Here is a 25,998-nt window from a genome sequence, read left to right as displayed (position 1 = left end):
GGTCTGGATTTTATTAATGCAGTTCTGCCAAGGAAAACTTGCAGCGTCTCTGCCCTATGTGGCTGTAGCATTAGGGTAGGTTTACATCTGTGGCATCCAGGGTCTGGCAGGCTCTGCCGGCAGAGAAAAGCCTGCTCGAGTTATCCGGATCTGTCATAGTCAGCTTGACCCCATAGACCAGGGATCGGCAACCTCCGACACTCCAGCTGTTCAGAAACTACAACTCCCAGAATGCTTCATTCAATTCTATGGGGCTTAGAAGAGCAGCCAAGCATGTTTGCATGCTGGGAATCGTAGTTTCACAGCAGCTGGCGTGCCGGAGGTTGCTGATCCCTTCCGTAGACTATAATGGGATTTAGCTGGGATGTGGCCACTTTATGGTATGAGTGGTGGGTTTCGACCAGACAAAAAAACCTTGCATGCAATGTTTTTTTGTCTGTCTGAAAGCTGGCATTTCGCCAGAAAGTGGCCGAATCCCTTTTATAGTCTATGTGGTCCTGCCGGCTATGCCAGATCCGGAGAAGTCTGACAGGCTGTTCCGGCAGATGTGAACATGGCCTTACTCACTGCAGCAGTGGAGGGAAGTTTAGTATCAGTACTCTATGGGATGCTGCAGGCTTCACTGTGATAACATCTGAGTAGGAGACTCTGAACTGAAACAATCATTGTTAAACTAAATTACACTCCCTTGTCCGGTACTGCTGTGCCAGTTCCCATTCTCTTCTAGTCCCCACAGGGCCAGCAAGTGGCTTGGTCTTGTGACCACTGTGGCAAGTCGCAGGGCTTAGTGGTCAGGTGCTTGAACAATACATTACAGCAGTGACATACTGTTCAGCTCTTGGGCCTGCCGAAGATAACTGAACGCCTGTACTCGGCTAACTCCAGCAGTCCTATAGAGTTGAATGGAGTGGCGGACAAACACGCATGTCTGCCGCTCCATTCAAACGGAAAGGAAGGACCCCATACTCGTGATCATCCAGGGCCCCCCCCCCGATCAGACACATATCCCCTATCCTGTTGTTATGTTGTCTTATTACTCTTTTTAGCTATGTAGATGACTTTTTACATTCCTTTTTTTTTTTTTTTTTTTTTTTTTTTTTTTTTTTTTAAACCTACAGAAATATTTTCCAATAAGAAGACTCCCAGGCAGTATCCCAGATCTAAGCTATGGACGTCCACCTTTAACTCTCCATCTAATGATGCCGATCAACAGCAGGACATATTCTGGGATCCTCATTCACCAACAACCTATAAATTAGGTAACAGCCCATGTTCATGTAGATGGGCAATGTTTGGGGAAAATATTTCTATTGGTGATCCTGGGAAGACCCGAAATGTTTGGGTGTAGTGTATTTGAGGGGTAAAGTGTTACTCATTGCTGTATGTCTGATGCTTTTATCAAACTGGCTGATAAAGACAAGTCGAGTTGCACAGAACAAATGTGTTTTAAAGGGTTCTTTGCCTTTTTTTTTACTGATGATCTGTCCTTCAATGAGGCTGTGACATAGTTGTGACATCATTGGCCTGCAGAAGCTGCAAGAAGGCTCCACTGCCTTCTCAAATAGTTGGTCGGTGGGGGTCCTGGGTGTCGAACCCCTACCGATCAGAAAGTGATGACCTAACCAAATGATAGATCATCAGTAAGAAAAAGGTAAAGAACCATTTATTGTGGATTTCACTGCAGAATTGCTGACAATTTCTTCAACGTAGTGTTAATGCCACACCTTCAAAAATCAAGAGCGTGCTCTGAATTTCCTGCAGATGCTTTTCCCTATATTTGGAAGGAGTTTTGAAAATCCTTTTGTCCCTATGTGTTTAATGTGTGGAAATCATAAAGCAAAAACCCACCCCACCACCTTCTTCTCAGGGATCACTGACTTCTTTTGTCTCTTGGAATACTAAATAGTGTCCATATATACAGTGCATTGGGGAAGACTTCATACCCTTATACATTTTATTATGATGTGGTTTTGTACTAAATGAGAAAAAACTAAAACTTTTCCCTATCATTCTGAATTCAATACCCCATAATGAGAAAGTGAAAACACAACGTTAGAAATCTTTGCCAATTTATTTACAAGGAAAACCTTGTCACGAACCAGCGGGTGTGAACCCACTGTGCCACGTGTCCTACCTCCTCTAAGGGATGTTGTCTAAGTGAACCCCTGATGGTGTGGGATAGACTTTCCCGAGGGGAATACCAGGTCGCTGCCTCTTGAGGAGGATAGGCACATGAGGCAGCTGATCCAGGCGGACCAGGTGGTAGCTGAGAAAGGTACCAGAGGTATAGACGTAGTCAGCAGGCTGAGTCGTAACCAGGAGCAACAGTGCAGGACCGAAGGAGGAGGCAGAGGCAAATTCAGACAGGCAAGGTCAGGGCAGGCGGCACAGGTAGAGGTCAGGCAACCGTGTGGCAAACAGGAGAGTCAAGGCAAGCTGGCAGGGATCAAACAGGTAGCAGAGTCCAGCAATACAAGTACAAGTCAGGAACACAAGCAGATATAGGGAACCTTAGTAGGACACAAGGACCTTGACACTGAGGTATCTGGGAAGGGGGGTGAACCAATTATATATTTGCAGGAGGGCTAGGATTAGTTAGCGAGGTCACATGACCTAACCCATAAAGCACAGGGAGTGACTCGTGCCGGCCCTAAGAAAGTGCTGCAGGAAGCAAGCAGCAAGCATGCTGTGGTCAGGGCTGGGAGGAAACTGTGGAGCGGATCCCAGAACAACAGTACCTACACAGACAGAGCCCAGGACTGCAGCAGTGAATGGGAAGCACCCGCCGCAGATTACCGCTGAATACGGCGCCTGGGACCGCAGGGGAACATGCGGAAAAATGTCAAAGATGATCAAGAGAAATGGGAGGCCCCCAGAGCTTAATTTCAAGTGTCATAGTTAAAGGGGTTCTGCACTTTTATTTAACTGATGATCTATCCTCTGGATAGATCATCAGCTTCTGATCGGCGGGGGTCCGACACCCGGGACCCCCGCCGATCAGCTGTTTGAGAAGGCAGCAGCGCTCCAGCAGCGCCGCGGCCTTCTCACTGTTTACCGCCGGGCCGCCCGCCCACTGACGTTACGACTTGTATCAACTAGAGTGGGCGCGGCTAAGCTCCATTCAAGTGAACAGAGCTTAGCCGCGCCCACTCTAGTTGATACAAGTCGTGACATCAGTGGGCGGGCGGCCCGGCGGTAAATAGTGAGAAGGCCGCGGCACTGCTGGAGCGCCGCTGCCTTCTCAAACAGCTGATCGGCGGGGGTCCCGGGTGTCGGACCCCCGCCGATCAGAAGCTGATGATCTATCCAGAGGATAGATCATCAGTTAAATGAAGGTGCAGAACCCCTTTAAGGGGCTGAACACTTATGCAACATTTTTTTTTTCTTTTTTAAAAAATGTTCAACTTTCTCATTATGAGGTGCAGATTGAGGGGATAAACTTAGTTGTTTTATTTAATTTTAGCACAAGTTCACAACATAACAAAACGTGAAAAAAGATTTTCTGAAGATTTTCTGAATGCAATGTATACTGTTTGCTTTAAATGCTTTCCCGTCGTCAATTTATTCATACATTCCCAGTAGGAATACCAGAGGAACATCACAATAAATGATGCCCTAGAATTTTTATTTAATTGGAAAGTATTTAATACAAAATACATGGCAGGAGAGAGGACAGGTTCTGTTAAGCATTCCCTAACAGTATGCTTAACATACACTATTGACCCGAGTCTGACTGCTTGTTTATAAGATGCTCGGAGATGACATATTTTTTTTGTGGCTGCGTTTACATTGGAAATAATTACATCAGATTTGACCCACAGTCAACAGTGCACTTGTGAATAGAGCCTGCTGCACACTGCAGTTAGTATTGATTGTGGTGGACAAGTTGTTAACCCTTTCAAGATACAGCCTATTTTTATTTTTTCGTTAGTTTTTTCTTCCATGCCTTCCAAAAGTCGTTTTTTTTTTTTTTTTTTTTTTTTTCAGTTCATTTAGCTGTATAAGGGTACTTTAACACTAGCAATGTTCGGATCCGGCAGGTAGTTCCGGCAACGGAACTGCCTGCCGAATACGGCAAACCGTATACAAATGGAAATCCTTTTTTTCTGGATTGGTTAGATGGATCCGGTTATATACCGGATCCGTATCATCCGGAATAACGGATTCGGTATTCATTTTTTTTCAAAGATCAAAAGAGAAAAATGCTCCACCTATGTCCCGGCGCATGCGCACACTGGAAAACCGGAAAACTTGGTACCGGATCCGGCATTAATATATTTCTATGGAAATTAATGCCGAATCCTGCAAGTGCGGTAGTGTTCCGGGATTTTGACCAGAAAAAATACTACATCAAGCTTGCGGTATTTTGTCCGGTCAAATACCGTACAAGAGACGGAACAGAAAACATCCTGATGCATACTGAACGGATTGCTTTCCATTCAGAATGCATTGGGACAAAACTGATGCGTTTTTCTCCGAGTAACACTAGTGTGAAAGTACCCTAAGGGCTTGTTTTTTTGCGGAAAGAGTTGTATTATTTAATGGCACTCTTTAATTGAATTTTTATTTAATTTTTTTCTTTGTTGCTGTACTCTTATACCCATAACCTTTTCTGTCTGCAGCACTGTGTTTTTTTTGCAGGGGGACTTGTAATTTTTATATACCCTTATTTTTTTTTATTGCAGAATTCACCATGTAGGAAAGTTTTTTTTTTTTTTTTTTTTTTTTTTTTTTTTTTTTTATAATTTAATGGTTTGAACTCTTTCAGAAGCAGCAATACTGATTTACTTATATTATATATATATATATATATATATATATATATATATATTAAGAATTCAAATTAATTTGATCTCTTGTCCAATATACTGCAATAGTATGCTTTTGCAATAATCTATGGGATTCTCGGTGGCTGCCTGTCAGGCTGTGTCTCGGGCACAGGTTTTCAGGCAGCTTGCTGTGACAGCGCTGGGAGTCTTCACAAAGCCCCATAGCAACTGGTCAGAGCCCTGTAATATCGCTACTGGGTTCCAATAGGACGACAGAGGGAGCCCCCTCCTTTTGTCTAATCGCTCAGGTGCTGCAGTCGCTATTGACAGCTGCATCTGAGGTGTTAAATGACCGGGATCGGCAATATATATCTCTGATAGTGAGAGGTCACTCCTTACTGTGTGATGTACATGTTGTCTTAGGGGGAAGGGTATAAGTACTTAATAAATTGTATGATTTAAATTATTTATGTTTTTTAGAAAATGGCAAGAGAAAACTGGCTGCAAACAAATGTACGGTTGACATCTCGGATATTGTTAATAGAATTGCTCCAAAGGTAGGTACTCAACTGATCATCTATATTATTTTCTAATTTACCTAATTAACTATTGGCAAAAGTATTAGGGCACACATCGTTTAATCATTGAATTCAGGCATTATATTCAGTCCTATTGATGTGCTAAATTCAGGTCCTAGCCATGCAGTCTGCCTCTAGGCTAGGGAGACTCGGCGAGACTGGTCGCAGAGTAGCAGTGATCCCATAGAAATGAATAGGATCGCAGCGCAGGTAGCAAAAAAGTGCAGAACTCCCTGTGATCTCATTCATTTCTACAGGATCACCGCTGCAACAGCTGTCGTGCGACCAGAGTCACCATGTTGCCCTAGCCTTACAAATATTTGTGAAAGAATAGGTCCTTTTAAAGAGCTCTCTGAATTGCAGCATGGTCCTATAATAGGATGGCACTGTTGTAACAAATGAGAAATGTCTTCCCTCCTAGATAGTCCACTAGATACTGAGTAGTAGTATTATCCAGAGAATAGGTCATCAATATAGCATACGCAGACAAGCCCTTTAAGCATCACTATTATAAGCTTTACTGTTTTGAACAATTTCTAAATTTTATTTCTTAAAATTATCCATTACAGCGCATATGTGTCCTAAAATTTATTGTTTAGACAGTACAGAAAGATTTGGAAATCACTAGAGGAATTATTATTGAAGTATAAAGCGATCTACACTAAAGATGGTCATATCAATACAGTGAATCCTATTTGAAGATGATTACTCAAAATTCTATTGAAAAATGATTTTCTAGCTGGGTGTTCCTCTCAGAGAAGATGGGCCATATGCATAAATATACAGTGCCTTGCAAAAGTATTCACCCCCCTTGACATTTTTTGTGTTTTGTTACATTACAGCCTTAAGTTCAAGGTTTTGTTCTGAATTTTATGGATCAGGACACAATAGTCTAAGTTGGTGAAGTGAAATGAGAAAAATATATAAATAAAACTATTGTTTAGAAATAGAAAACAGAAAATTGGCATATGCCTATGTATTCACCCCCCCTTGTTAGGAAGCCCATAAAAAGCTCTGGTGCAACCAATTACCCTCAGAAATCACTTAATTAATGAAATGATGTCCACCTGTGTGCAATCTAAGTGTCACGTGATCTGTCATTACATATACACACCTTTTTTGAAAGGACCCAGAGGCTGCAGCACCCAAGCATGAGGCATCACTAACCAAACACTGCCGTGAAGACCAAGGAACTCTCCAAACAAGTAAGGGACAATGTTGTTGAGAAGTACAAGTCAGGGTTAGGTTATAAAAAAATATCCAAATCTTTGATGATCCCCATCCCCATCAAATATATCATAACCAAATGGAAAGAACATGGCACAACAGCAAACCTGCCAAGAGACGGCCGCCCACCAAAACTCAAGGACCAGGCAAGGAGGGCATTAATCAAAGAGGCAGCACAGAGACATAAGGTAACTCTGGAGGAGCTACAGAGTTCCCCAGCAGAGACTGGAGTATCTGTACCTTGGGGCGACAATAAGCCATACACTCCAAAGAGTTGGGCTTTAGTGGCCAGAAGAAAGTCATTACTTTCAGCTAAAAACAAAAAGTCATGTTGTAAGTTTGCAAAAAGGCATGTGAGAGACTCCCAAAATGTATGGAGGAAGGTGCTCCGGTTTGATGAGACTAAAATTGAACTTTTCGGCCATCAAAGAAAACGCTATGTCTGGCGCAAACCCAACACATCACATCACCCAAAGAACACCATCCCCGCCGTGAAACATGGTGGTGGCAGCATCATGCTGTGGGGATGGGACTGGGAAACTGGTCAGAGTTGAGGTAAAGATGGATGGTGCTAAATACAGGGATATTCTTGAGCAAAACCTGTACCACTCTGTGCGTGATTTGAGGCTAGGACAGAGGTTCACCTTCCAGCAGGACAATGACCCCAAACACACTGCTGAAGCAACACTTGAGTGGTTTAAGGGAAAATGTGTTGGAATGGCAGAGTCAAAGCCCAGGTCTCAATCCAATAGAAAATCTGTGGTCAGACTTAAAGATTGCTGTTCACAAGCGCAAACCATTCAACTTGAAGGAGCTGGAGCAGTTTTGCAAGGAGGAATGGGCCAAAATCCCAGTGGTAAGATGTGGCAAGCTCATAGAGACTTATCCAAAGCAACTTGGAGCTGTGATGGCTGCAAAAAGTGGCTCTACAAAGTATTGAATTTAGGGGGGTGAATAGTTATGCACATTGACTTTTTCTGTTATTTTGTCCTATTTGTTTTGTTTCACAATAATAAAAAAAATTAAAAATAAAAATCTTCAAAGTTGTGGGCATGTTCTGTAAATTAAATGATGCAAATCCTCAAACAATCCTTGTTAATTCCAGGTTCTGAGTCACGAAAAAAGTCAAGGGGGGGGGTTGTGTGAATACTTTTGCAAGGCACTGTATGCGTAGGATTGAGCAGAAATCTGGCCTAAATAAAGGGATGGTCTTCTCCAAAAATTTCACTCTGCCTTCCTTTTTAAGAAAGACGTGTTTTCTATCCGCAGCCTAACCTTGCTGCCTAGTTCCAAGTAGAAGCCCTGTCCATACAGCCGTAGTTTCCATACCTAAACTCAAATCCTAAAAAACTGTATTCAAGTTGGAATAAATGACTACTTATTTGGCTATATCTGTGCTATACACCAATGATTCTGAATGCATACCTGGCCACTAGGGGCAGAAAGGATCAATTTGCATTCCTCCTCCCACTTTCCCAGAATAATGAATATCATTTTCTTGGTATGTGGGTAAGTGGACATGTAAAATCTTTATAATTATTATTATTTTTTTTTTAGGTAGAATTGTTGTTTTTCACTAACGATTATTTTTGGTTTCTAGAATGAAAAGCCATCAAACTCTGAAGCTGCATATCTTGGCATTTGGATCGGAGATGATGCTATCCCATGTACACCGCTGGTAGCCCGAAGTAAAACAAAAATTCAAAGGTACAATGCGTGGTTTGAAGTCACTGAGATTTTTTTGTTCTAATTATTTGCTTTATAGTGGTTTACATTTAAGAAGTATGCCTTGTGCTGTTGATAAGTTTATATTTTGCTTATTTTAAAGAGGTTCCATCTAGGGTTGGGCGATAAACTGGTATTAACGATATACCACAGTATTAAGAAACGGCGATATCGCCATTTCTTAATGACCGCAGTATTTTAGTGACGTCATAGGGGCTGACACACCTCACAGTGCTGAATGCCTCTAAAATGTCCGGCGCACATTACAGCCGGCACATTGGAGATGGGGAGGGGCTTTGGCCCCTGCGCCACCAATGAGAATTACCGTCAATACAAATATAGACTGCGGGTGCCGGCTGTATCGCCTACCCGGCACCTGGTCTCGATGACAGGAAGCGGCGATCCCGCGAACGACTCAATTTACCCCTCAAATGCGGCACCTGAGGGGTTTATTGGCACGTTTTGGTGGGATCCCTGTCATTGAGGCCAAGTGCCGGCTGTGTGATATGGCTGGCACCCGCAGTCTGTATTTGTATTATGGGGTTAATTACATTCATTGGTGGCGCAGTGCGCCCCCCTTTCCCCCCATACCCCAGTATTATAAATTATAATCATTGGTGGCGCATTGCACCTAAGCCCCCCACCCATTATTATAATCATTGGTGGCAGTGGCCGCAGGGTCCCCTCCCCTCTTCATTGGTGGTGCAGTGGCATCTTCTGATCAGAGCCCTAGCAGTGAAATCTCAGGGCTCCGATCGGTTACCATGGCAGCCAGGACGCTACTGAAGCCATCCATGGCTGCCATGGTAATCTCCGTGCTGCCGTGTGCACAAAGCACAGGACAGCAGGGACAATGTGAGATCCTATGCACCCTAATAGAGCTCTATCAGGGTGTATAGGACAAGGGATGAAAAGATCCCAGGTTCTAGCCCCATAAGGGGGCTAATAGTTATTAAATAAAAAGTAAAAAAAAAAAACATAAAAATTAAAAATCGCCCCCTTTCCCAATTTACATAAAAAATATATAAACAATAAAAAAAAAAAAATTGGGTATTGCCACGTCCTAAAAAGTCCAAACTATTAAAGTATTAAAAAAGATCTCTTATGTGGTGAACGCTGTAACAGATTTTTTTTTTAAAAAAAACACGTTTCTCCATTCTTTTTAGTCTCCTTCTCCCCTAAAAAATAGGATTATTCTAATAGGACTATTCTATTATTGGACTAATTCTATTATTGGCCGCACATTCCATAAATTGCAGAATGCACACTTTTTTTTTGGCAGTTCATTTTTCTTTTGCGTGGTACTGAGTATTGCATTACTTTTTTATGGGACCGAAATTGAATCAAAATTTTGGTATTGTGACAACCCTAGTCACAGGGGTATAAGTCCTTTAGGTCACAAAGAAACGGCATCTAGTGGCTATAAACCCCCAGAGCCAGGAGACCGGCACTGGATAACAGTCGCTGCACTCTGGGGTCTGCTGCACAGAGAGGCCGGGGCTGAGAACAGTCACTGTGCTCTGGGGGCTGCGGTAATATGGCTGTAGTGTGTAGGGACTAAGACCCATATGGGAAGTGCCAGTCTATAGTAAATGACCCCCATGGTGTCCTTCCTGACAATGTGCATGTATGATGGGCACACTTTGAACAACCCACTTATCGGGGTTTTTCGCTAGGATGTCCCATTTTCTGTGGTTGCGGTGAAGATGGCGATAAATTTCTTAATATCGTTATCGTGGGAATATTTTTGATATCGCCCAACCCTAGTTCCATCCCACGAGATACATTCATGACTAGGGATGAGCGAACTTCTGTTTTAGAAGTTCGGGTTGAGGTTACTGCAAAATTGCGTTATGGATCCCGTGACCACAGACCATAAGTTAACCACTTCCCATCTGGGCCATTTACCCCCTTCCTGACCGAGCCATTTTTTGCAAATCTGACATATGTCACTTTATGTGGTAATAACTTTGGAACGCTTTTACTTATCCAAGCCATTCAGAGACTGTTTTCTCGTGACACATTTTACTTCATGATAGTCATAAGTTTGAGTCAATATACTTCACTTTTATTTATGAAAAAATCCCCAAATTAGCAAAAGTTTTGAAAAATTAGCAAATTTTCAAAGTTTCTATTTTACTGCTTTTAAAACAAAAAGTGATACCTCATAAAATATATTTTACTTAACATCCCCCATATGTCTACTTTATGTTGGCATCATTTTGTAAATGTCATATTTTTTTTTTTTTTTAGGACGTTACAAGGCTTAGAATTTTAGAAACAATTCTTAAATTTCCAAAACCCACTTTTTAAGGGTCAGTTCAGGTCTGAAGTCACTTTGTGGGGCTTACATAGTGGACATGCCCCATAAATGACCCCATTGTAGAAACGACACCCCTAAAGTTACTCAAAACTGATTTTACAAACTTTGTTAACCCTTTTAGGTGTTCCAAAAGAATTAAAGGAAAATGGAGATTAAATTTCCCCTCACCCATGACAGCACCCATGCGACTAGGACCTCCCATCCAGGACAGGAAACCTGAAGAGATAAAATGGTTCATACCCCCACCACACCTCAGTTCAGGTTTCCTGTCCTCCAGATAGGAGGTACCTGAGGAGCTCTGGCTCCTACCGTTGCTTGGTTCTCACCTCGGGAGGCTGGAAAGGTACGGGTCTGCTACACCGTAAAGGGAGCTACGCCTTCCTCGAGCCTGCTCTTCCTCCCAAACCTCATTAGGGAGCCGCTGTGGCTGTGTTGCAGCGCGGTGCCCGGCCTCCCGCTTCCAAGATGGCGGCGCACGCTTCTCTGGCGTTCTGAAGGCCCCTTCCGGCTCAATGATGTAATTTCCGGGCGCTGGGCCAGAAGAGGTGTGGGCATCCTTATGCTTTGGATTAGGCGATTTTTGCGTTTTATAAATTGGCTGCAGGAGAAGACAGCCAGCCTTGTGTGCACACAGTGCTGTGCAGGATCTGGGTTTTCACCAGCATGTCGGAACCAGGTGATGCAGGATGCGCCAACCCTCGAGGCCCACAAGACTGGTATTGGTCCTGAGGAGTGGGGAAGCTGGACTCTACTACTGGTCAGACTTATCCTCTCCTAAGTAATTTTGGCTGTTCTTTTGCTTTATTGTTATAGGTAGCAAAAACACCAAAGAAATCATCCGGAAAGACTAAACATAAAGAATGTGGAGGATGTAGAGTAGCCTTAGCAGCCTCTTATAGTAAACCTCTATGTCAAGCATGTTTATCCAGAAATATTAAGACCTTGGTACAGTCAGAAGTTAAATCTTCTATTTAATCACTCGGTCAGAGTCGCCCAAGATCTCCAGAAAGCTCTACCTATAATAAGGACTCTGATTCTGATTTTCTGGAGGACGAGGATAGAAAATCTGACCAGGCCTCATCAGATGATTTCTTCTCTTGGGATAAGGATTCAGCGGGGAGGGCTCTTTTTCCATCAGAAGATACCGAGCCTTTACTTAAAGCCGATAAAACCACCATGCAATTAGAGGATGTAAAACAACCTAAATCTATTGCTGACCAGGTTTTTGAGGGTTTTGGCCCTAAAAGGAAAAGAGTTTTCCCTGTTCATAAAAATATGGAAGCCTTTATCAGAAAAGAATGGAAAAATCCATTTATTTATTTATTTCTTTTTCATTCCTAATTCTGTAAAAAGAAATAAAAGTTTGAGGAGTCCGTAGCGGATGTCTGGGACAGGGCCCCCATGGTAGATGCCCCGGTAGCTAAAATAGCCCAAAAATCTGCTCTACCATTTGATGACTTAGGCTGCTCAGGAGATCCGTTAGATAAAAAAAGCAGATGTCTATCTTAGATGTGCTTGGGAGTCTGCTTCAACACGTCTTAGGCCGGCCATTGTGTCTCCAGGTCCTTACGGCTATGGTTAGTTCAGCTGGAGTTGCATATTAAGGACAAAAGACCTAGAGAGGAATTACTATCTTTTCTCTCTACCTTTTCTAAAGCCGCAGACTTCCTGGCGGACGCCTCTACTGATGTGATCCGTTTTTCTACCAAAGCAGCTGCCATGTCTAACGCAGCTAGACGGGCTATCTGGCTTAAATCATGGAAGTGGGATCAGGGTTCTGAGTCTACACTCTTCCATATTAAGGGTTCTAGGTTGTTTGGTTCCTCGCTTGTTGACATCCTAGAGAAGGGCCTTAGATAAGAAGAGGGGTTTCCCGATTCCTCAGAAAACTTGCTTTTTTCTGTAAATCCCAAGCCAGTTTTAAAAGACAAAGGTGTAGGCAGGGTGACAGGAGAGACAGGGAGACATTTCCTAAAAGATCAGGTTTTTTTTGTTCAAGCCCCATGACAATAGACCAAAGGACAAACAACAATGATGCCGACTGGAATTCCTTTCTCATCCACCAGATTTTTTTTGCCCAGACAGCTTGTCCCAAAAATCCGTAAAGAAGAAATGCTTGGAAAAAGGGGTAGCTTGCCCGGTTCCCAAAACAGAGAGGGGGGAAAAGGGTTTTATTCCCCTCTATTCTTGGTGAAGAAACCCAATGGAACATTCAGAGTGATTTTAAATCTAAAACAATTAAACAAATCTGGTCTACAAAACATTTCGTATGGAGACGATAAAATCAACTGTAAATCTCCTCTTCTATGAATGCTGGATGGCAAGCTGGGATCTGGAGGATGCATATTACCATGGGTCAATCCATGCTTCCTCCCAAATGTTTTTAAGAATAGCAGTCTGGGTCCAGGGAGAGTTACTGCATCTCCAATACAGAGGGCTGCCCTTTGGGGTTTCTTAGGCTCTCAGAGTCTTTACCAAAGTAGTAGCAGAAGTAGTGGCTTTTGTAAGACTGTCTGGAATTGCGTTAGTGACCTATCTGGACGATTTTTTTAATTGTCTCTCAATCAAAAGAGAGACTAGAAAAAAGATATAAAATTCCTCTGCTCCACTAATCAATCTAGGATGGAAAATAAATTAGAAAAATTATACCTAATTCCTTCTCAAGTTTGCATTTTTTTAGGAATTCAGCTGGACTCCCGTCTGCAAAGAAGTTTTCTTCCGCTTCCAAGGAAGGAGTCTATCAGGGAGCGAGTTTGGTCAGTCTTTCTTTCTTACCAGTGTACTTTCAGGGAAGCAATGGTGGCACTCGGGCAGATGACATCAGCGATTCTAGCAGTGCCTTATGCACAGATCCACTCCAGAGAGCTTCAAGCAAACATCCTAAAATCATGGGACGGCTCCCCTTATTCCTTGGATCAGAGTTTCCACCTTTTTCTTTAAAGACAAGAATCTCCCTGTTGTGGTGGACAATTCCAGATAATCTATCCGCAGGGGTTCCATGGACATTTGTAATCCCAACTATAATTACCACAGATGCCAGCCCTTGGGATTGGGGGGCCCAATCCCAGAACAAGTGCTGGGAGGGGAGATAGGACTTGAACATGAGGAAAGCATCATCCAATTTCAAGGAGTTAAAGGCAGTAGAGATGGCACTGAAGTTGGTGAAACACAGGCAGATTGTCTTCTATTCCGACAATTCTACAACAGCGGCCTACATAAACAGTCAAGGGGGAACGAGAGTCCCTTCCCTTTTACTCCTATGCCAGAAGATCTTTTATATAGCAGTTAAGAGGAGAGAAGGCTTTTTCTGTCAGCAGTGCATCTGAAGGGGAAGGAGAACGTCATTGCAGACTTTCTAAGTCGAGTCTCCTTAAAACAAGGAAAATGGTGTCTAAACAAAGACATTTTTTTGCAAATATTCCAGAGGTACGGTCTTCCCACAGTGGACCTTTTTGCCTCAAGAGCCAACAGAAAATTAGAGAGGTTCTTCTCCCTCAAACGTTTGGACGGCCCGTTAGCAATAGGCGGGTTAGCACAGGAATGGAGCCAGGAGTTATGGTATGCCTTCCCTCCATGTTGCCTTATTCCCACGGTATTGAATAAAATAGAAAGAGGTTATCCTGATAGCTCGAATGTGGTCAAAGAGGTTCTGGTACTCCAGTCTGTTAAAATTAGCAGTAGAGCCTCAGTTGGCCCCTTCCGTTGAAAGAGGATGTCCTGTACCAGGGTCCGCTAGTTCATCCCAGCCCAGAAATTTGGATTTTGAAAGGGAACTTTGGTCTAGAAGGGGATTATCCGCCTAAGTAATCTCCACTATGCTGAAGAGTAGGAAGGTGGTTACCTCAAGAAAAGCCTTCTTAGGACATAGCCCAGACCTCTTTAAGTCTCCTGAAATACCAAATATCCTAGAGTTTTTGCAAGCAGGGCTAGATAGGAATCTTAAAGCATCTACATTTAAAGTCCTTTAAGTTATTTCTTTGATTCCAGATCATCCATGGATTAAAAGATTCTTGTCTGCAGCATCAAGAATGTACCCTTCTTTAAGACCCTTGTCTCCCCCCTGGGATTTGAATACTGTCCTTTCGGCCCTATTGCAAAAGCCGTTTGAACCATTAAGTGAGATTTCTATTAAAATGCTTACTTTCAAAATGGCCTTTCTTTTAGCTATAACATTTGCTGATGGGTTTCAGAAATACAGGCTTTCTCTCCCTTTCCTCCCTATACTACCATTTTAGAGGTCAAGGTGATTATTAGACTGCTTCCATCATTTCAGCCTAAGGTGGTCTTCCCTCCCTCCTGTCCAAATCCAACTAATATGTTGGAAGAAAGATTCATTTGCCTGGATGTCAGAGGGTGTTTAGTATTTTACCTAGACTCCACTTCATCTTGGAGAATAGATGAGAATCTCCTTATTCAGTTTTTGGGTAAAGCTAGAGGGTGCAAAGTCTCTGCTAGTGTTATTGCTAGATGGGCAAAGAATTCTATTTCCCTGGCTTATTCATCCCTTAACCTGACTCCTCCTTCGGGGTTCGGGCTCATTCCACCAGATCTGTGGCAACCTCTTGGGCGGAGAGAGCGGCTGCTACTTGGAGCTCTCCCCATACCTTTTTTAGACATCACAGACTGCATCTTGACTCAGGTGCAGCCTTTGGAAAAATAGTGCTACAAGCTGTACCCCCCCCCCCCTCCCAATTTCTTTACCTTATAGTTTATTCGTGCATGGGTGCCATCATGGGTGAGGGGAAAACAATAATTACTCTTACCGGTAATTGTTTTTCTTGAAATCCATGATGGTGCCCCAACAATTTCCCTCCCTACAAAAAAAAGGAGATATATATATATATATATATATATATATATATATATATATATAGCTGGTAAAGTTACTTTCCTAGAAGATATTAGAAGAGATATAATTTACCAGATGGTTTCTCTTCTTTACCACTTTGTTGGTTTATGTTTTCAACCTTTTTGTTCTTGGTGGTTGGCACGCCTCCGGAGGTCTGTTTTTTAGAATCACTGAGGTGTGGTGGGGAACCATTTTATCTCTTTAGGTTTCCTGTCCTGGATGGGAGTTCTTGGTCGTCATGGGTTTCAAGAAAAACAATTACCGGTAATAGTAATTATTGTTTTCTAAATTTCACTTTTTGGCAGATTTTCCTTTTTAATCAATTTTTTTTCTTTAACACTTCGAGGGTTCACAGCCAAACAAAACGTAATATTTATTACCCTGGTTCTGCGGTTTACATGAACACCCCACATGTGGTCGTAAACTGATGTAAGGGCACAGAAGAAAAGGAGCACCATATGGTTTTTGGAAGGCAGATTTTGCTGAACTGGTTTTTAGATGCCATGTCCCATTTGAAGCCCCCCTGATGCACCCTTACAGTAGAAACTCCCCTAAAAAGTGACCCCATTTTGGAAACTAGGGGTTAGGAGACAGTTTTATTGGTACTATTTTGGGGTACATATGATTTTTAATTGCTCTATATAATATAATTTTTTGAGAGGTGGGTAACCCAAAAATTGCACTGTTTTAATTTTTTACAACATTCACCTGACAGGGTAGATCACTTGCTATTTTTATAGAGCAGATTGTTACGGTCGCAATGATATTAAATATGTCTACTTTGTTTGTTTTTGTCTAATTTTTACATAATAAAGAATTTTTGAAAAGCAAAATTGTTTTTGTGTCTCCATTTTCTGAACGCCATATTTTTTTTATTTTTCTGCCGATTGCCTTGTGCAGGGGCTTGTTTTATGAAGGAAGAGTTGATGTTTTTATTGGTACCATTTTTGGGTACATATGATATTTTGATCATTCATTATAACACTTTATGGAGCAAGGTGACCAAAAAATAGTTTGTTTTAGCACAGTATTTATTTTTACAGCGTTCACATGATGGGTTAGGTCACGTGACATTTTTATAGAGCAGATCGATACGAACGTGGCCATATCTAATATGTATACTTTTTTCTCATTTAATTAAAGGGAATCTGTCACTAGCAATTTGCCCCAATTTTTTTTTTATGAATCCATGTTTAATAGAGTACCTTTTTTCCATCTGTCTTGTTCTTTTTATTGTGAGTCTTGTCATTTCTTCAAAAAATCAATTCTTCTGATATGCAAATGACGCTGTAAGTAGCCCAGAGGGGCGTTATTCTTTCTCCACGGTCCCCAGGAACGCCCCTCTGAAGTGCCGTGCCCGGCTAAATTTGAAAACTAATAACGCCTCCAAGTTCATCTAAATCGCCTCCCAGAGGCGTGGCTAAGTGCTGGAAAAAAGGTACTCTATTAAACATGGATTCATGAAAAAAAAATTGGGTAAATTGCTAGTGACAGATTCCCTTTAAGTTTTACACAATAATAGCAATTTTTAAACCAAAAAAATGATGTTTTAGTGTCTCCAAAGTCTGAGAGCGATAGCTTTAAAATTTTTTGGCCGATTGTCTTAGTTAGGATCTAATTTTTTGCGAGATGAGGTGACAGTTTGATTGCTACTATTTTGGGTGGCAAACGCCATTTTGATCACTTGGTGTTGCACTTTGTGATGTTAAAAAATTGCTTTTTTGGCACTGTTTTTATTTTTTTGCAGTGTTCTCCTGAGGGGTTAGGTCATGTGATATTTTTATAGAGCAGGTTGTTACTGACGCGAAAATACCTAATATATCTACTTCTTATTTAGTTCACTTTAACACAATAATGCCTGTTTTGAAGCAAAAAAATCATATTTTAGTGTCTCAATTGTCTGAAAGTCATATTATTTTTTATTTATTTTTTTGACCGATTGTCTTAGGTAGGGTCTTATTTTTGCGGGATGAGGTGACTGATTGGTACTATGTTGCGGGGCATACACCTTTCTAATCGCTTCGTATTGCAATTTTTGTGATGTAAGATGACAAAAAATAGCTTTTTTGGCACTGTGTTTTTATTTTTTTTACAGTGTTCATCTGAAGGGTTAGGTCATGTGATGTTTTTATAGACCAGATTGTTACGGACGCGGCAATACCTAATATATCAACTTTTTTATTTAGTTCACTTTAACACAATAATAGCAGTTTTGAAGCAAAACAATGATGTTTTAATGTCTCCATGTTCTGAGAGCTATAGTTTTTATTTTTTAAGCAATTTTCTGTAGGGGCTCATTTTGTGCGGGATTAGATGACTGTGTTATTGGTATCATTTTGTGGGACATATGCCTTTTTGATCACTTGGTGTTTTGATCACTTTTTGTGATGTAAGGTGACCAAAATTGCTTTTTTTTTTTACACAGTTTTTATTTTTTATGGTGTTTATCGGACAGGGTGGATCATCTGATATATTTATAGAGCCGGCCGTCACGGACGCGGCAATACCAAATATTTCTATTTTATTTTAAAAAATTATATTTAAAAATTTGTTTTTTAATTACTTAATTGCAGATTTTTTTTAATGTATTTTTTTTACATGTGAAACTTTTTTTTTTTTTTTTTTTTTTTTTTATTAGACACATTTTATATTTTATTTTTTTACTCTTTGCGTCCCCCATAAGGTCATACAAGACCTCTGGGGGACATTTAACATCACTTTTTTATTTATTTTTTCCACTATTGATTTCTCCTGTAACTGGGGCTGACATAGTAGCCCCAGTTACAGGGGAAATACAGCCCCTAGAGAGGTTGTACAGCCACAGTGCAGGGCTGATCGAGGTCTGTGAAAGACCCGACAGCTTCTGTACTCTACCGGCCCCAGTGGTCACATGACCACCGGGCCCGGACAGGAAGCGCATAACGCTTCCTGATTTGTATACACAGCGCTCGCTGAGCGCTATGTATGCAGCGATCTAGAAGGCACGGACACCTGGGAACTGTCCCTGCCTTCTCCCTGGGGTTCCCTGCTCACTGGCAGCGGGCCCCTGACACAGCAGATGCACCATTAGCGTGTAGCTGCGATCTCTGAATGGAGGTTTTAGAACGTCCATTCAGAGATAAACAACCACTAGCCGAACGTTTATAGTCAACGAGCAGATCTGAAGTGGTTAAGCTGAATTATCCCTATTTATGACATATCCATAGAATAAAGCACTCACTGGGCTGCTTCCATAGAGAAGAATAAGGACTCGCTCACATATTCAGAATTTGCTGAGGATTTATGGCCTATCCACACAGCCATATTTTTGGTCCGTATACACAGTTCACTGCATACAGGCTGCATACTAACCCATAGAGCCAAGTGTTAGTATTTACTCCGCCGTTTTGTCCTGTTCTTGGCCCTGCGTCATGGAACACGGACCTGGAGACAATTCCCCCCTGCAATCATTAAGCTTGTTTCCTACACGGGCATAGGACCTTACTGCAGTACTTAATAAAATTGTCTGTTTGTTGCAGCTACAGCATGGATGGTTTTTAAGGCTGATATGTGAATAACCAGTTGGATGTGGACTCCGCACCAAAATCCTCATCAAAGTTAACATCCATAGGGTATTTTATATCCAGTATTTACATGGCCTTGTAAAAATCAGGTGCAGAAAAAGATCATCCACAATGAGAGTGACCATGTTCATCCTTTTTGTGGATGCTGCATGGAAAAGCAGCTTATTAGCCTCTTTGTGGCTAATCTCCATGCGGCTCCTCGGCACATCCATAGCAGAAATCAGAATATCAGTCTCAGGTTTTTGCCAAGATACTCTTGTAAAATACACATTGGGAAGACTCGCGAACAACCCCATAACAGTTTGGGTTCCGACTTCAGTATAGGGAATTGGGAACATTTTAATTTGTTTACTTACTTTACTTTTTTGCTTATTACTGCAGGTCAAGGATTTTACAAACTGAAGAAGAACTCATGAAATTGGCAAAGCAATTAGATAGTAATCTGGTGAAGCAAAAAGATCAGAATGAGGAGCAGCTGGCGAATTCTGAGTATGAAATGTTCAGTGAACGCAATGCTATGGACAACAAAGAAGACTCGTTCATGGAAGACCTCCCCGAAGAAGATGATATGAATCTGGTTCTGAAATCTGTTAGTCAGAGATCTGCACCTCAGGGGAGTAGTCAAAGGTCTGTGGACCAGGATGTTGAAGCTGCCCTTAATGATCTGTTTGATTCATCGACGCAGAAGTACAGCGGACGTTTAAGCCAAGGTTTTTCAGATGTTTCCATTAGCAGTGTGAACAAAGCTCCAGTAAATGTGAGAAGCAATGTCCATGAAGATATTGGGCACAGTAAAAAAGAACAATGTTCTGAAAAACTTAAAAAGTCAGAGCAGTCTAGTTCAGCTTCAAAAATCTCCACAAACAAATTACAGAGTGTAAAAACATGTCACAAGCAAAATAACGGTAAGGAGAAGGAAACCGTCCAGTCAGTATCAAGCAGCCAAGATGATTTTGAGGATGACTGGGGCCATGATCTCCTTGATGATGACTCTTTTATCATGCAGGTTACTCAGAATCCCGAACTTATTGCTACCCCTAAAAATAGTATGCCTTCCAGTAAACTGGGTCAGACCAGCACCCACCTTGCAGGAGGGGAGGATAAGTCCACTGCTATTTCTTCTTCTTTCAGTAAGACTAGTAATTACAAGTTTGTGCCAAGGAAGGGAAGTGTTGGATGTGAGACAAAACCCAGTAACCTGCGTAGCAAAGAAGTGACTAGTGTTAATTCATTTCAAGGCAGTTCAAGAGACACAAATAATGTAAAATCCTTTTCTAGTACTCAAACTCGCGTGCCTTCGAAACCTCAGACAAATGCAGCAGGACAAGTGATAAGCAATAATGTTCATAGCTTGGCACTGGCAACAAATAGCACTTTGATTAAATCCTCCCAGAAACCATGTGCCCCGACAGTGCCACAGACTCGGACGATGACTGCTAACAAAGACTCTGTCCCACATGACGAATGGGATGATCTCCAGTTCTCCGAGGAAGTTCTCGATAAGTTTTGTGAGTCTGATAGTCTGTGGGAAGAGAAGGAAGATGATGATGATCTACTGTATCAAGTTTGCGATGACGTTGAAAGATTAACTCAAGCTTATGAAACCACTGGAGAAAACCCTAAGAAGGAAACTCCTCTGTTAACAAGTACAACTTGCCAAATCCCTGCTAAACAGGGAACCAATGCCAGTCACCAAAACAGAAATGTAAGCCATGTTACGGCAAGCTCCTCGTTCGGTATAAATAAGTTGAACAACAGAGGGGTCTCGCCTGCCTCTTTCAGTGGAAATTGCTCAAATGCTTTTAAAATCAGTTCTTTACAAAAGTCTAACCAGACTTTTAGCAGATCCTGTTCCGTGCCTTCAGGAGGGGAGCGTAAAAGCTTGGTTGTTACTAGCCCTCAATCACAGAACCCAGAAAAGTCTCTGGCTACTACATGCAGTGTAACAAACCCATCAGCTCCTTCTAAGTATTCATTTACAAAGATAAAGCCAACCCAGGTGACATCTGTTCACACAGCACACTCGGTTGCTGGAAGCTGGAGCAGTTATAATGGTCTTCATTCTCAAACTTTTGGTGGTAGTAGGAATAACAGGGACACACTTGTGCGATCTAACTCTGACAGTATAAGCAATTCTCAGCAATCAACATTAAAAAGGCACCTTTCAGAGTCCACCCTACAGTCTTCTAAAGGTAAGGGGATGGCAAAGGGGTCCAAGAAGGACCATATGTTATATATTATGTATGTGTATTTGAAAAGTGTATGCTATGCTACCTGTGGTTGCTAATCAGACATGTGATTACATATTTTACTCCCATTTGCCAGTAATAGAGTGCTTAAGTGTTTTCACTTAGCCTCTTTCTTGCATAACCTGACTACCTAACCCTAATCCAAACTAGGATCCAAAACGTTGATCATAGCTATGTGATGGGGGCTACAGTTGTACTCTTAATACAATTCTGTGTTCCCAGCCCAGAGCTATAATGCTAAGGACATCCTAAAATTCTCCAAATAGTGGTACCATACTCGCAGGAACTGTCCCTATGTTATGACCAAACAATGGTGGCATGTTGCAGTCACACACACGTGGATTTACAAGTTAGGCCAAGGTGTAGTGCCAGCGTAGTATCACCAATGTTGCTCAAATGATTATGCTCAATTTACAAGAAGAGTCCAAGGCACCACCAAGTTAACTATACCCTATATTTGGAGCGCATAAGCCAAAAACAACAGTGTTTTGGCAATCGGGACTTTCCCAAGTAGTATATCACACCATAGTGCCCAACGTGCAGAATTTATTATAATATTCCAGCCTCAAAGCAGTGTCCATTACATAGTCCTAATTACGTAGCTGTTCCCAAAATACTCAGGATAGGTCTTCAATATCTGATCACTAGTTGTCTGACTTCAATCACCCTCTTCCTAATCAGCTACTTGAAGGGCATCTTTCAGCAGATTAGTCCCTATGACACTGGCTGACCTGTTGCATGTGCACTTGGCAGCTGAAGGCATCTGTGTTGGTCCCATGTTCATATGTGCCCGCATTGCTGAGAAAACTGATGTCTTAATATATGCAAATGAGCCTCTAAGAGCAACGGGGGCGTTACCGTTACACCTAGAGGCTTTGCTCTCTCTGCAACTGCTGCATTCCCAGCACTTTGATTGACAGGGCCAGGCAGGGAAATCATTATCACACCTGTCCCTGTCAATAAAAGTGGAGAGGACGTGGCAGTTCCAAGAGAGCTGAGCCTATAGGTGTAACAGTAATGCCCGGTTGCGCCTAGAGGCTTATTTGCATATCCACACTATTTGGAATGCCAACACTAAACTTTGATATAAAGGCTTTCCCATTCCTACATAGAAAAAAAATTCTTATATAAAGAAGTACCAATAGATTAGAATAAGAGGGTGGCATAAAAATAGGGGGGGGGGGGGGGGGACATTTTAATGAAGAAATTTGAAAATGTTTTACTAAGCTAAAGGAGCTTTTTGTTTTATTTCAGTGTTTGTATCTGAAGACCACAATAAGAAATGTTCTATGGAGGAGATTGAGAGGAAGAAACAAGAAGCTTTGGCCCGGAGGAAAATGAAAGCGCGAGCAAGTTCCGGTGACATTGCACCAACCTAGTCTTTCTATATTGTTGTATTGGATACCTTGTTTAGAGCCATCTTATAATTTCTCTGTGAGAAATTACACGTGGAAATCACAGCAAACACTATTTTATTATAGTTCATTCTAAAACGTTTACAGTGTTAAACTATTTATTTGTATTTTTTGTATAATAAAGTGTCCTGCCATGTTCAGGAATGAACAAGTTTGATTTGTAATCATCATGTTCTCAGAAAACACCCCTGGAGGCCATTTTCTAGCCTTTTGTTAGATGTATTAACACTTAATAAATGAGTTTTCGAACTTTTGGTTTGCTAAATAAAGGCATTAATAATTTACGGACCTGACTTGGCAGTTGTTGTTAGTAGCCGTGGAAGAGACAGATTCCTGTGAATCCTGCTCAATCAGCTTTTATGGGCAGGAGAACCACAGGCAAGTCCTCATTACGTGCCAGTCATTGGGTCGACCATGTAATGCACCAACATGGCAGGTGCTGCAGAAGCAAATTTACTCAGCTCTCTGCTCTGGCTTTAAAGGGGCACTCTGGTTGTTTAAAGTTAACCCCTAGCCTTAGGATAGGGGGATAACTATTAGATCGGTGGGGGTCCTACTGTGGAGATCCCCACCGATCACGAGAATGGGGGTCCCGTATCCCCTGCAGCCCCCTAAAATGAACGAAGTAGCTGCTCTATTCATTTCTATAGGAAACGCAGAGAGAGACTGCACCAAACAGATATAACACTGACTATGCTGGCAAGACATAAATGCAGGTATTAAAAGCTGAGACTTTTGCCAATATATTCCAGTCATGGAGATATCGGAGCCCATCATGCACCACGTCACGGCTCTCAGCATGGCAAGGGGTCCTAACCGCTGCTCTAACTATGGTGTGAACACGGTCTGGAGGTGCTATAATTCAGCAAAAAAATGTTTGGGCAAAAAAAAAAAATGGTTTGGGTAAAAGTTATAGCGTTTACACACTATGGTACAAAAATGTGAATTTCCGCTTTTTGAAGCAGCTCTGACTTTCTGAGCACCTGTCATGATTCCTGAGGTTCTACAATGCCCAAACAGTAGAAAAACCCCACAAATGACCCCATTTCGGAAAGTAGACACCCTAAGGTATTCGCTGATGGGCATAGGGAGTTTATAGAACTTTTTATTTTTTGTCAAAAGTTAGCGGAAAATGATGATGATTTTTTATTTATTTTTTCTTACAAAGTCTCATATTCCACTAACTTGCGACAAAAAAAAATAAAAATTCTAGGAACTCACCATGCCCCTCACAGAATACCTTGGGGTGTCTTCTTTCCAAAATGGGGTCACTTGTGGCGTAGTTATACTGCCCTGGCAATTTAGGGGCCCAAATGTGTGAGAAGTACTTTGCAATCAAAATGTAAAAAATGACCGGTGAAATCCGAAAGGTGCACTTTGGAATATGGGCCCCTTTGCCCACCTTGGCAGCAAAAAAGTGTGACACATCTGGTATCGCCGTACTCAGGGGAAGTTGGGGAATGTGTTTTGGGGTGTCATTTTACATATACCCATGCTGGGTGAGAGAAATATCTTGGCAAAAGACAACTTTTCCCATTTTTCTCGCCCAGTTTCCTTGGGGGACACAGAAGACCTTGGGTATAGCTCATCTCCATAGGAGGCGTGACACTAAGTGAAAACTGTTAAGCCCCTCCTCCACAGCTATACCCTCAGCCTGGAGAGAGAGACTGCCAGTTTTTAGCTTAGTGTCCAAGGAGGCAAGACACTCCCTGCTCTGCAGGGCTGTTTTCTCCTTGTTTAAATTTTAGATTTTTACTTTTTTCTTTCTTTTTTGTTCCAGATCATCAGGGACAACAGAGACGCACTAGACCTCTCTGTTTCTCCCGGGGTTGAGCTGCGCCAGTGCCGGTCACCGCACTGCTGCCTCCCCCACAGAAGGCAAGGTGGACCAGGGCAGTCCAGCTCCCCTGCATCCCGCCAGCGCAAGGGTCGCCCGCACGCCAAGCCCCTCTTCCAGCGTCCTGCCACTACGGTGCCAGTAGCTGAAGGGGCGACCCTGCTGGAATGGACCGAGGGTGAAGACGGCTGTGGTAAGAGAGTGGCTTCTCCAGCCCTACGTCCCCCACCCAATGGTCTCCTGCGTGCCTGACCCCCATACTGGGCCTCTGGACCCTTCCCCTGCTGGACATAGGCTGGCCCCTGGGGTGCCGCTGTGCGGCAATCTGCTCCCCTTTTCTCCTGGCCTCATAGGACATGCTGCTAGTGAGGGGACTATATCCTGACCTCTCCGTCTCTGGGTCCCCCCCTGGCATCTGCGCTTCCCCCCATCTCGCCTAATCACATTGGGCTTACCGGAGGGGCAGGACGCTGCAGTGGAGTAAGGAGGACCCCTTACTCTTCCGGCCGGCGGGGTGGGCTCCCGCGGCCAGCGAGCCGCTATTCCGGCCCTCCTGTCTCTTCTGGCGGCGGGGTGGGCTCCCGCGGCCGGCAAAACCGCATTCCGGCCCCTGTCTTTTCCGGCCGGCTGGGTGGGCTCCCGCGGCCGGCAGGACCGCCACTCCGGGCCCCTGTATCTTCCGGCCGGCGGGGTGGGCTCCCGCGGCCAGCGAGCCGCCATTCCGGCCCTCCTGTCTCTTCTGGTGGCGGGGTGGGCTCCCGCGACCGGCAATACCGCATTCCGGCCCCTGTCTTTTCCGACCGGCCGGGTGGGCTCCGCGGCCGGCAAAACCGCCACTCCGGGCCCCTGTCTCTTTCGGCCGGCGGGGTGGGCTCCCGCGGCCGGCATTGGGCTTGACTTGCCCCAGCAGGTGCCGGTCGGCGGGGCTCCGCTAATTGGTCCAAATAGCTGTGGAGGGCGGCCTGCTGGGCCGCAATCCCGACCGGCCCGCGGGGTGGGCTCCCGCGGCCGGTTTGAACCGCCATTCCGCCTCAGGTCCCGGCGGTATGACGGGCCGGACTCCGCAAATTTAGCCCCCGGCTTCGCGGCCTACTAGGCCGCACTTTTCCGGTCTCTGGTGGAGGGGGCGGGAACTTCTCCAGGCGCGATTTTTTTCCCGCCTGGAGGTTCCTCCGCCCTCAGGGGATCGCACGCCGCCCTCCAGGCCGGATCCCTGTTAACCCTTTGGGTGCAGGCCGGCTCCCACAAATGGGTCTGTATAGTTGGCCCCCCTTTTTTTCTCCTGGTCTCTCAGGGCCCCTATATAGTGGCTCCCCTTTAGCCTCAGAAGCTGGGTTTAAATGAAATAAAAAAAAAAAATTTTTTTTTTATAATGATGAAATAATTAATAATAGATCATGATTTCTATTGGGCTGCGCAGGACGCTGCAGCCTCATCAGTAATGCTGCATGTCTGCATGACCT

The 25,998-nt window shown here is 43.2% G+C and overlaps 1 protein-coding gene across 1 annotated transcript in view; it reads left to right on the top strand.

Annotated features, from left to right (window-relative positions):
* Window positions 1–22,982, top strand: part of ETAA1 (ETAA1 activator of ATR kinase) — a 30,166-nt gene extending 7,184 nt beyond the window's left edge. Inside the window, exons 2-6 of the mRNA XM_044289914.1 lie at window positions 1,119–1,259; window positions 5,250–5,326; window positions 8,175–8,281; window positions 19,416–21,226; window positions 22,538–22,982. Coding sequence (XP_044145849.1) covers window positions 1,119–1,259; window positions 5,250–5,326; window positions 8,175–8,281; window positions 19,416–21,226; window positions 22,538–22,662 — 2,261 coding nt within the window. The 3' untranslated portion in view covers window positions 22,663–22,982. The remainder of the gene's footprint in view (window positions 1–1,118; window positions 1,260–5,249; window positions 5,327–8,174; window positions 8,282–19,415; window positions 21,227–22,537) is intronic.
* The last annotated feature ends 3,016 nt before the right edge of the window (window positions 22,983–25,998 follow it).

The sequence above is a fragment of the Bufo gargarizans genome, chromosome 4, assembly GCF_014858855.1.
Source record: "Bufo gargarizans isolate SCDJY-AF-19 chromosome 4, ASM1485885v1, whole genome shotgun sequence".
NCBI lineage: Eukaryota > Metazoa > Chordata > Amphibia > Anura > Bufonidae > Bufo > Bufo gargarizans.
This window is presented reverse-complemented; position numbering and strand designations above follow the sequence as displayed.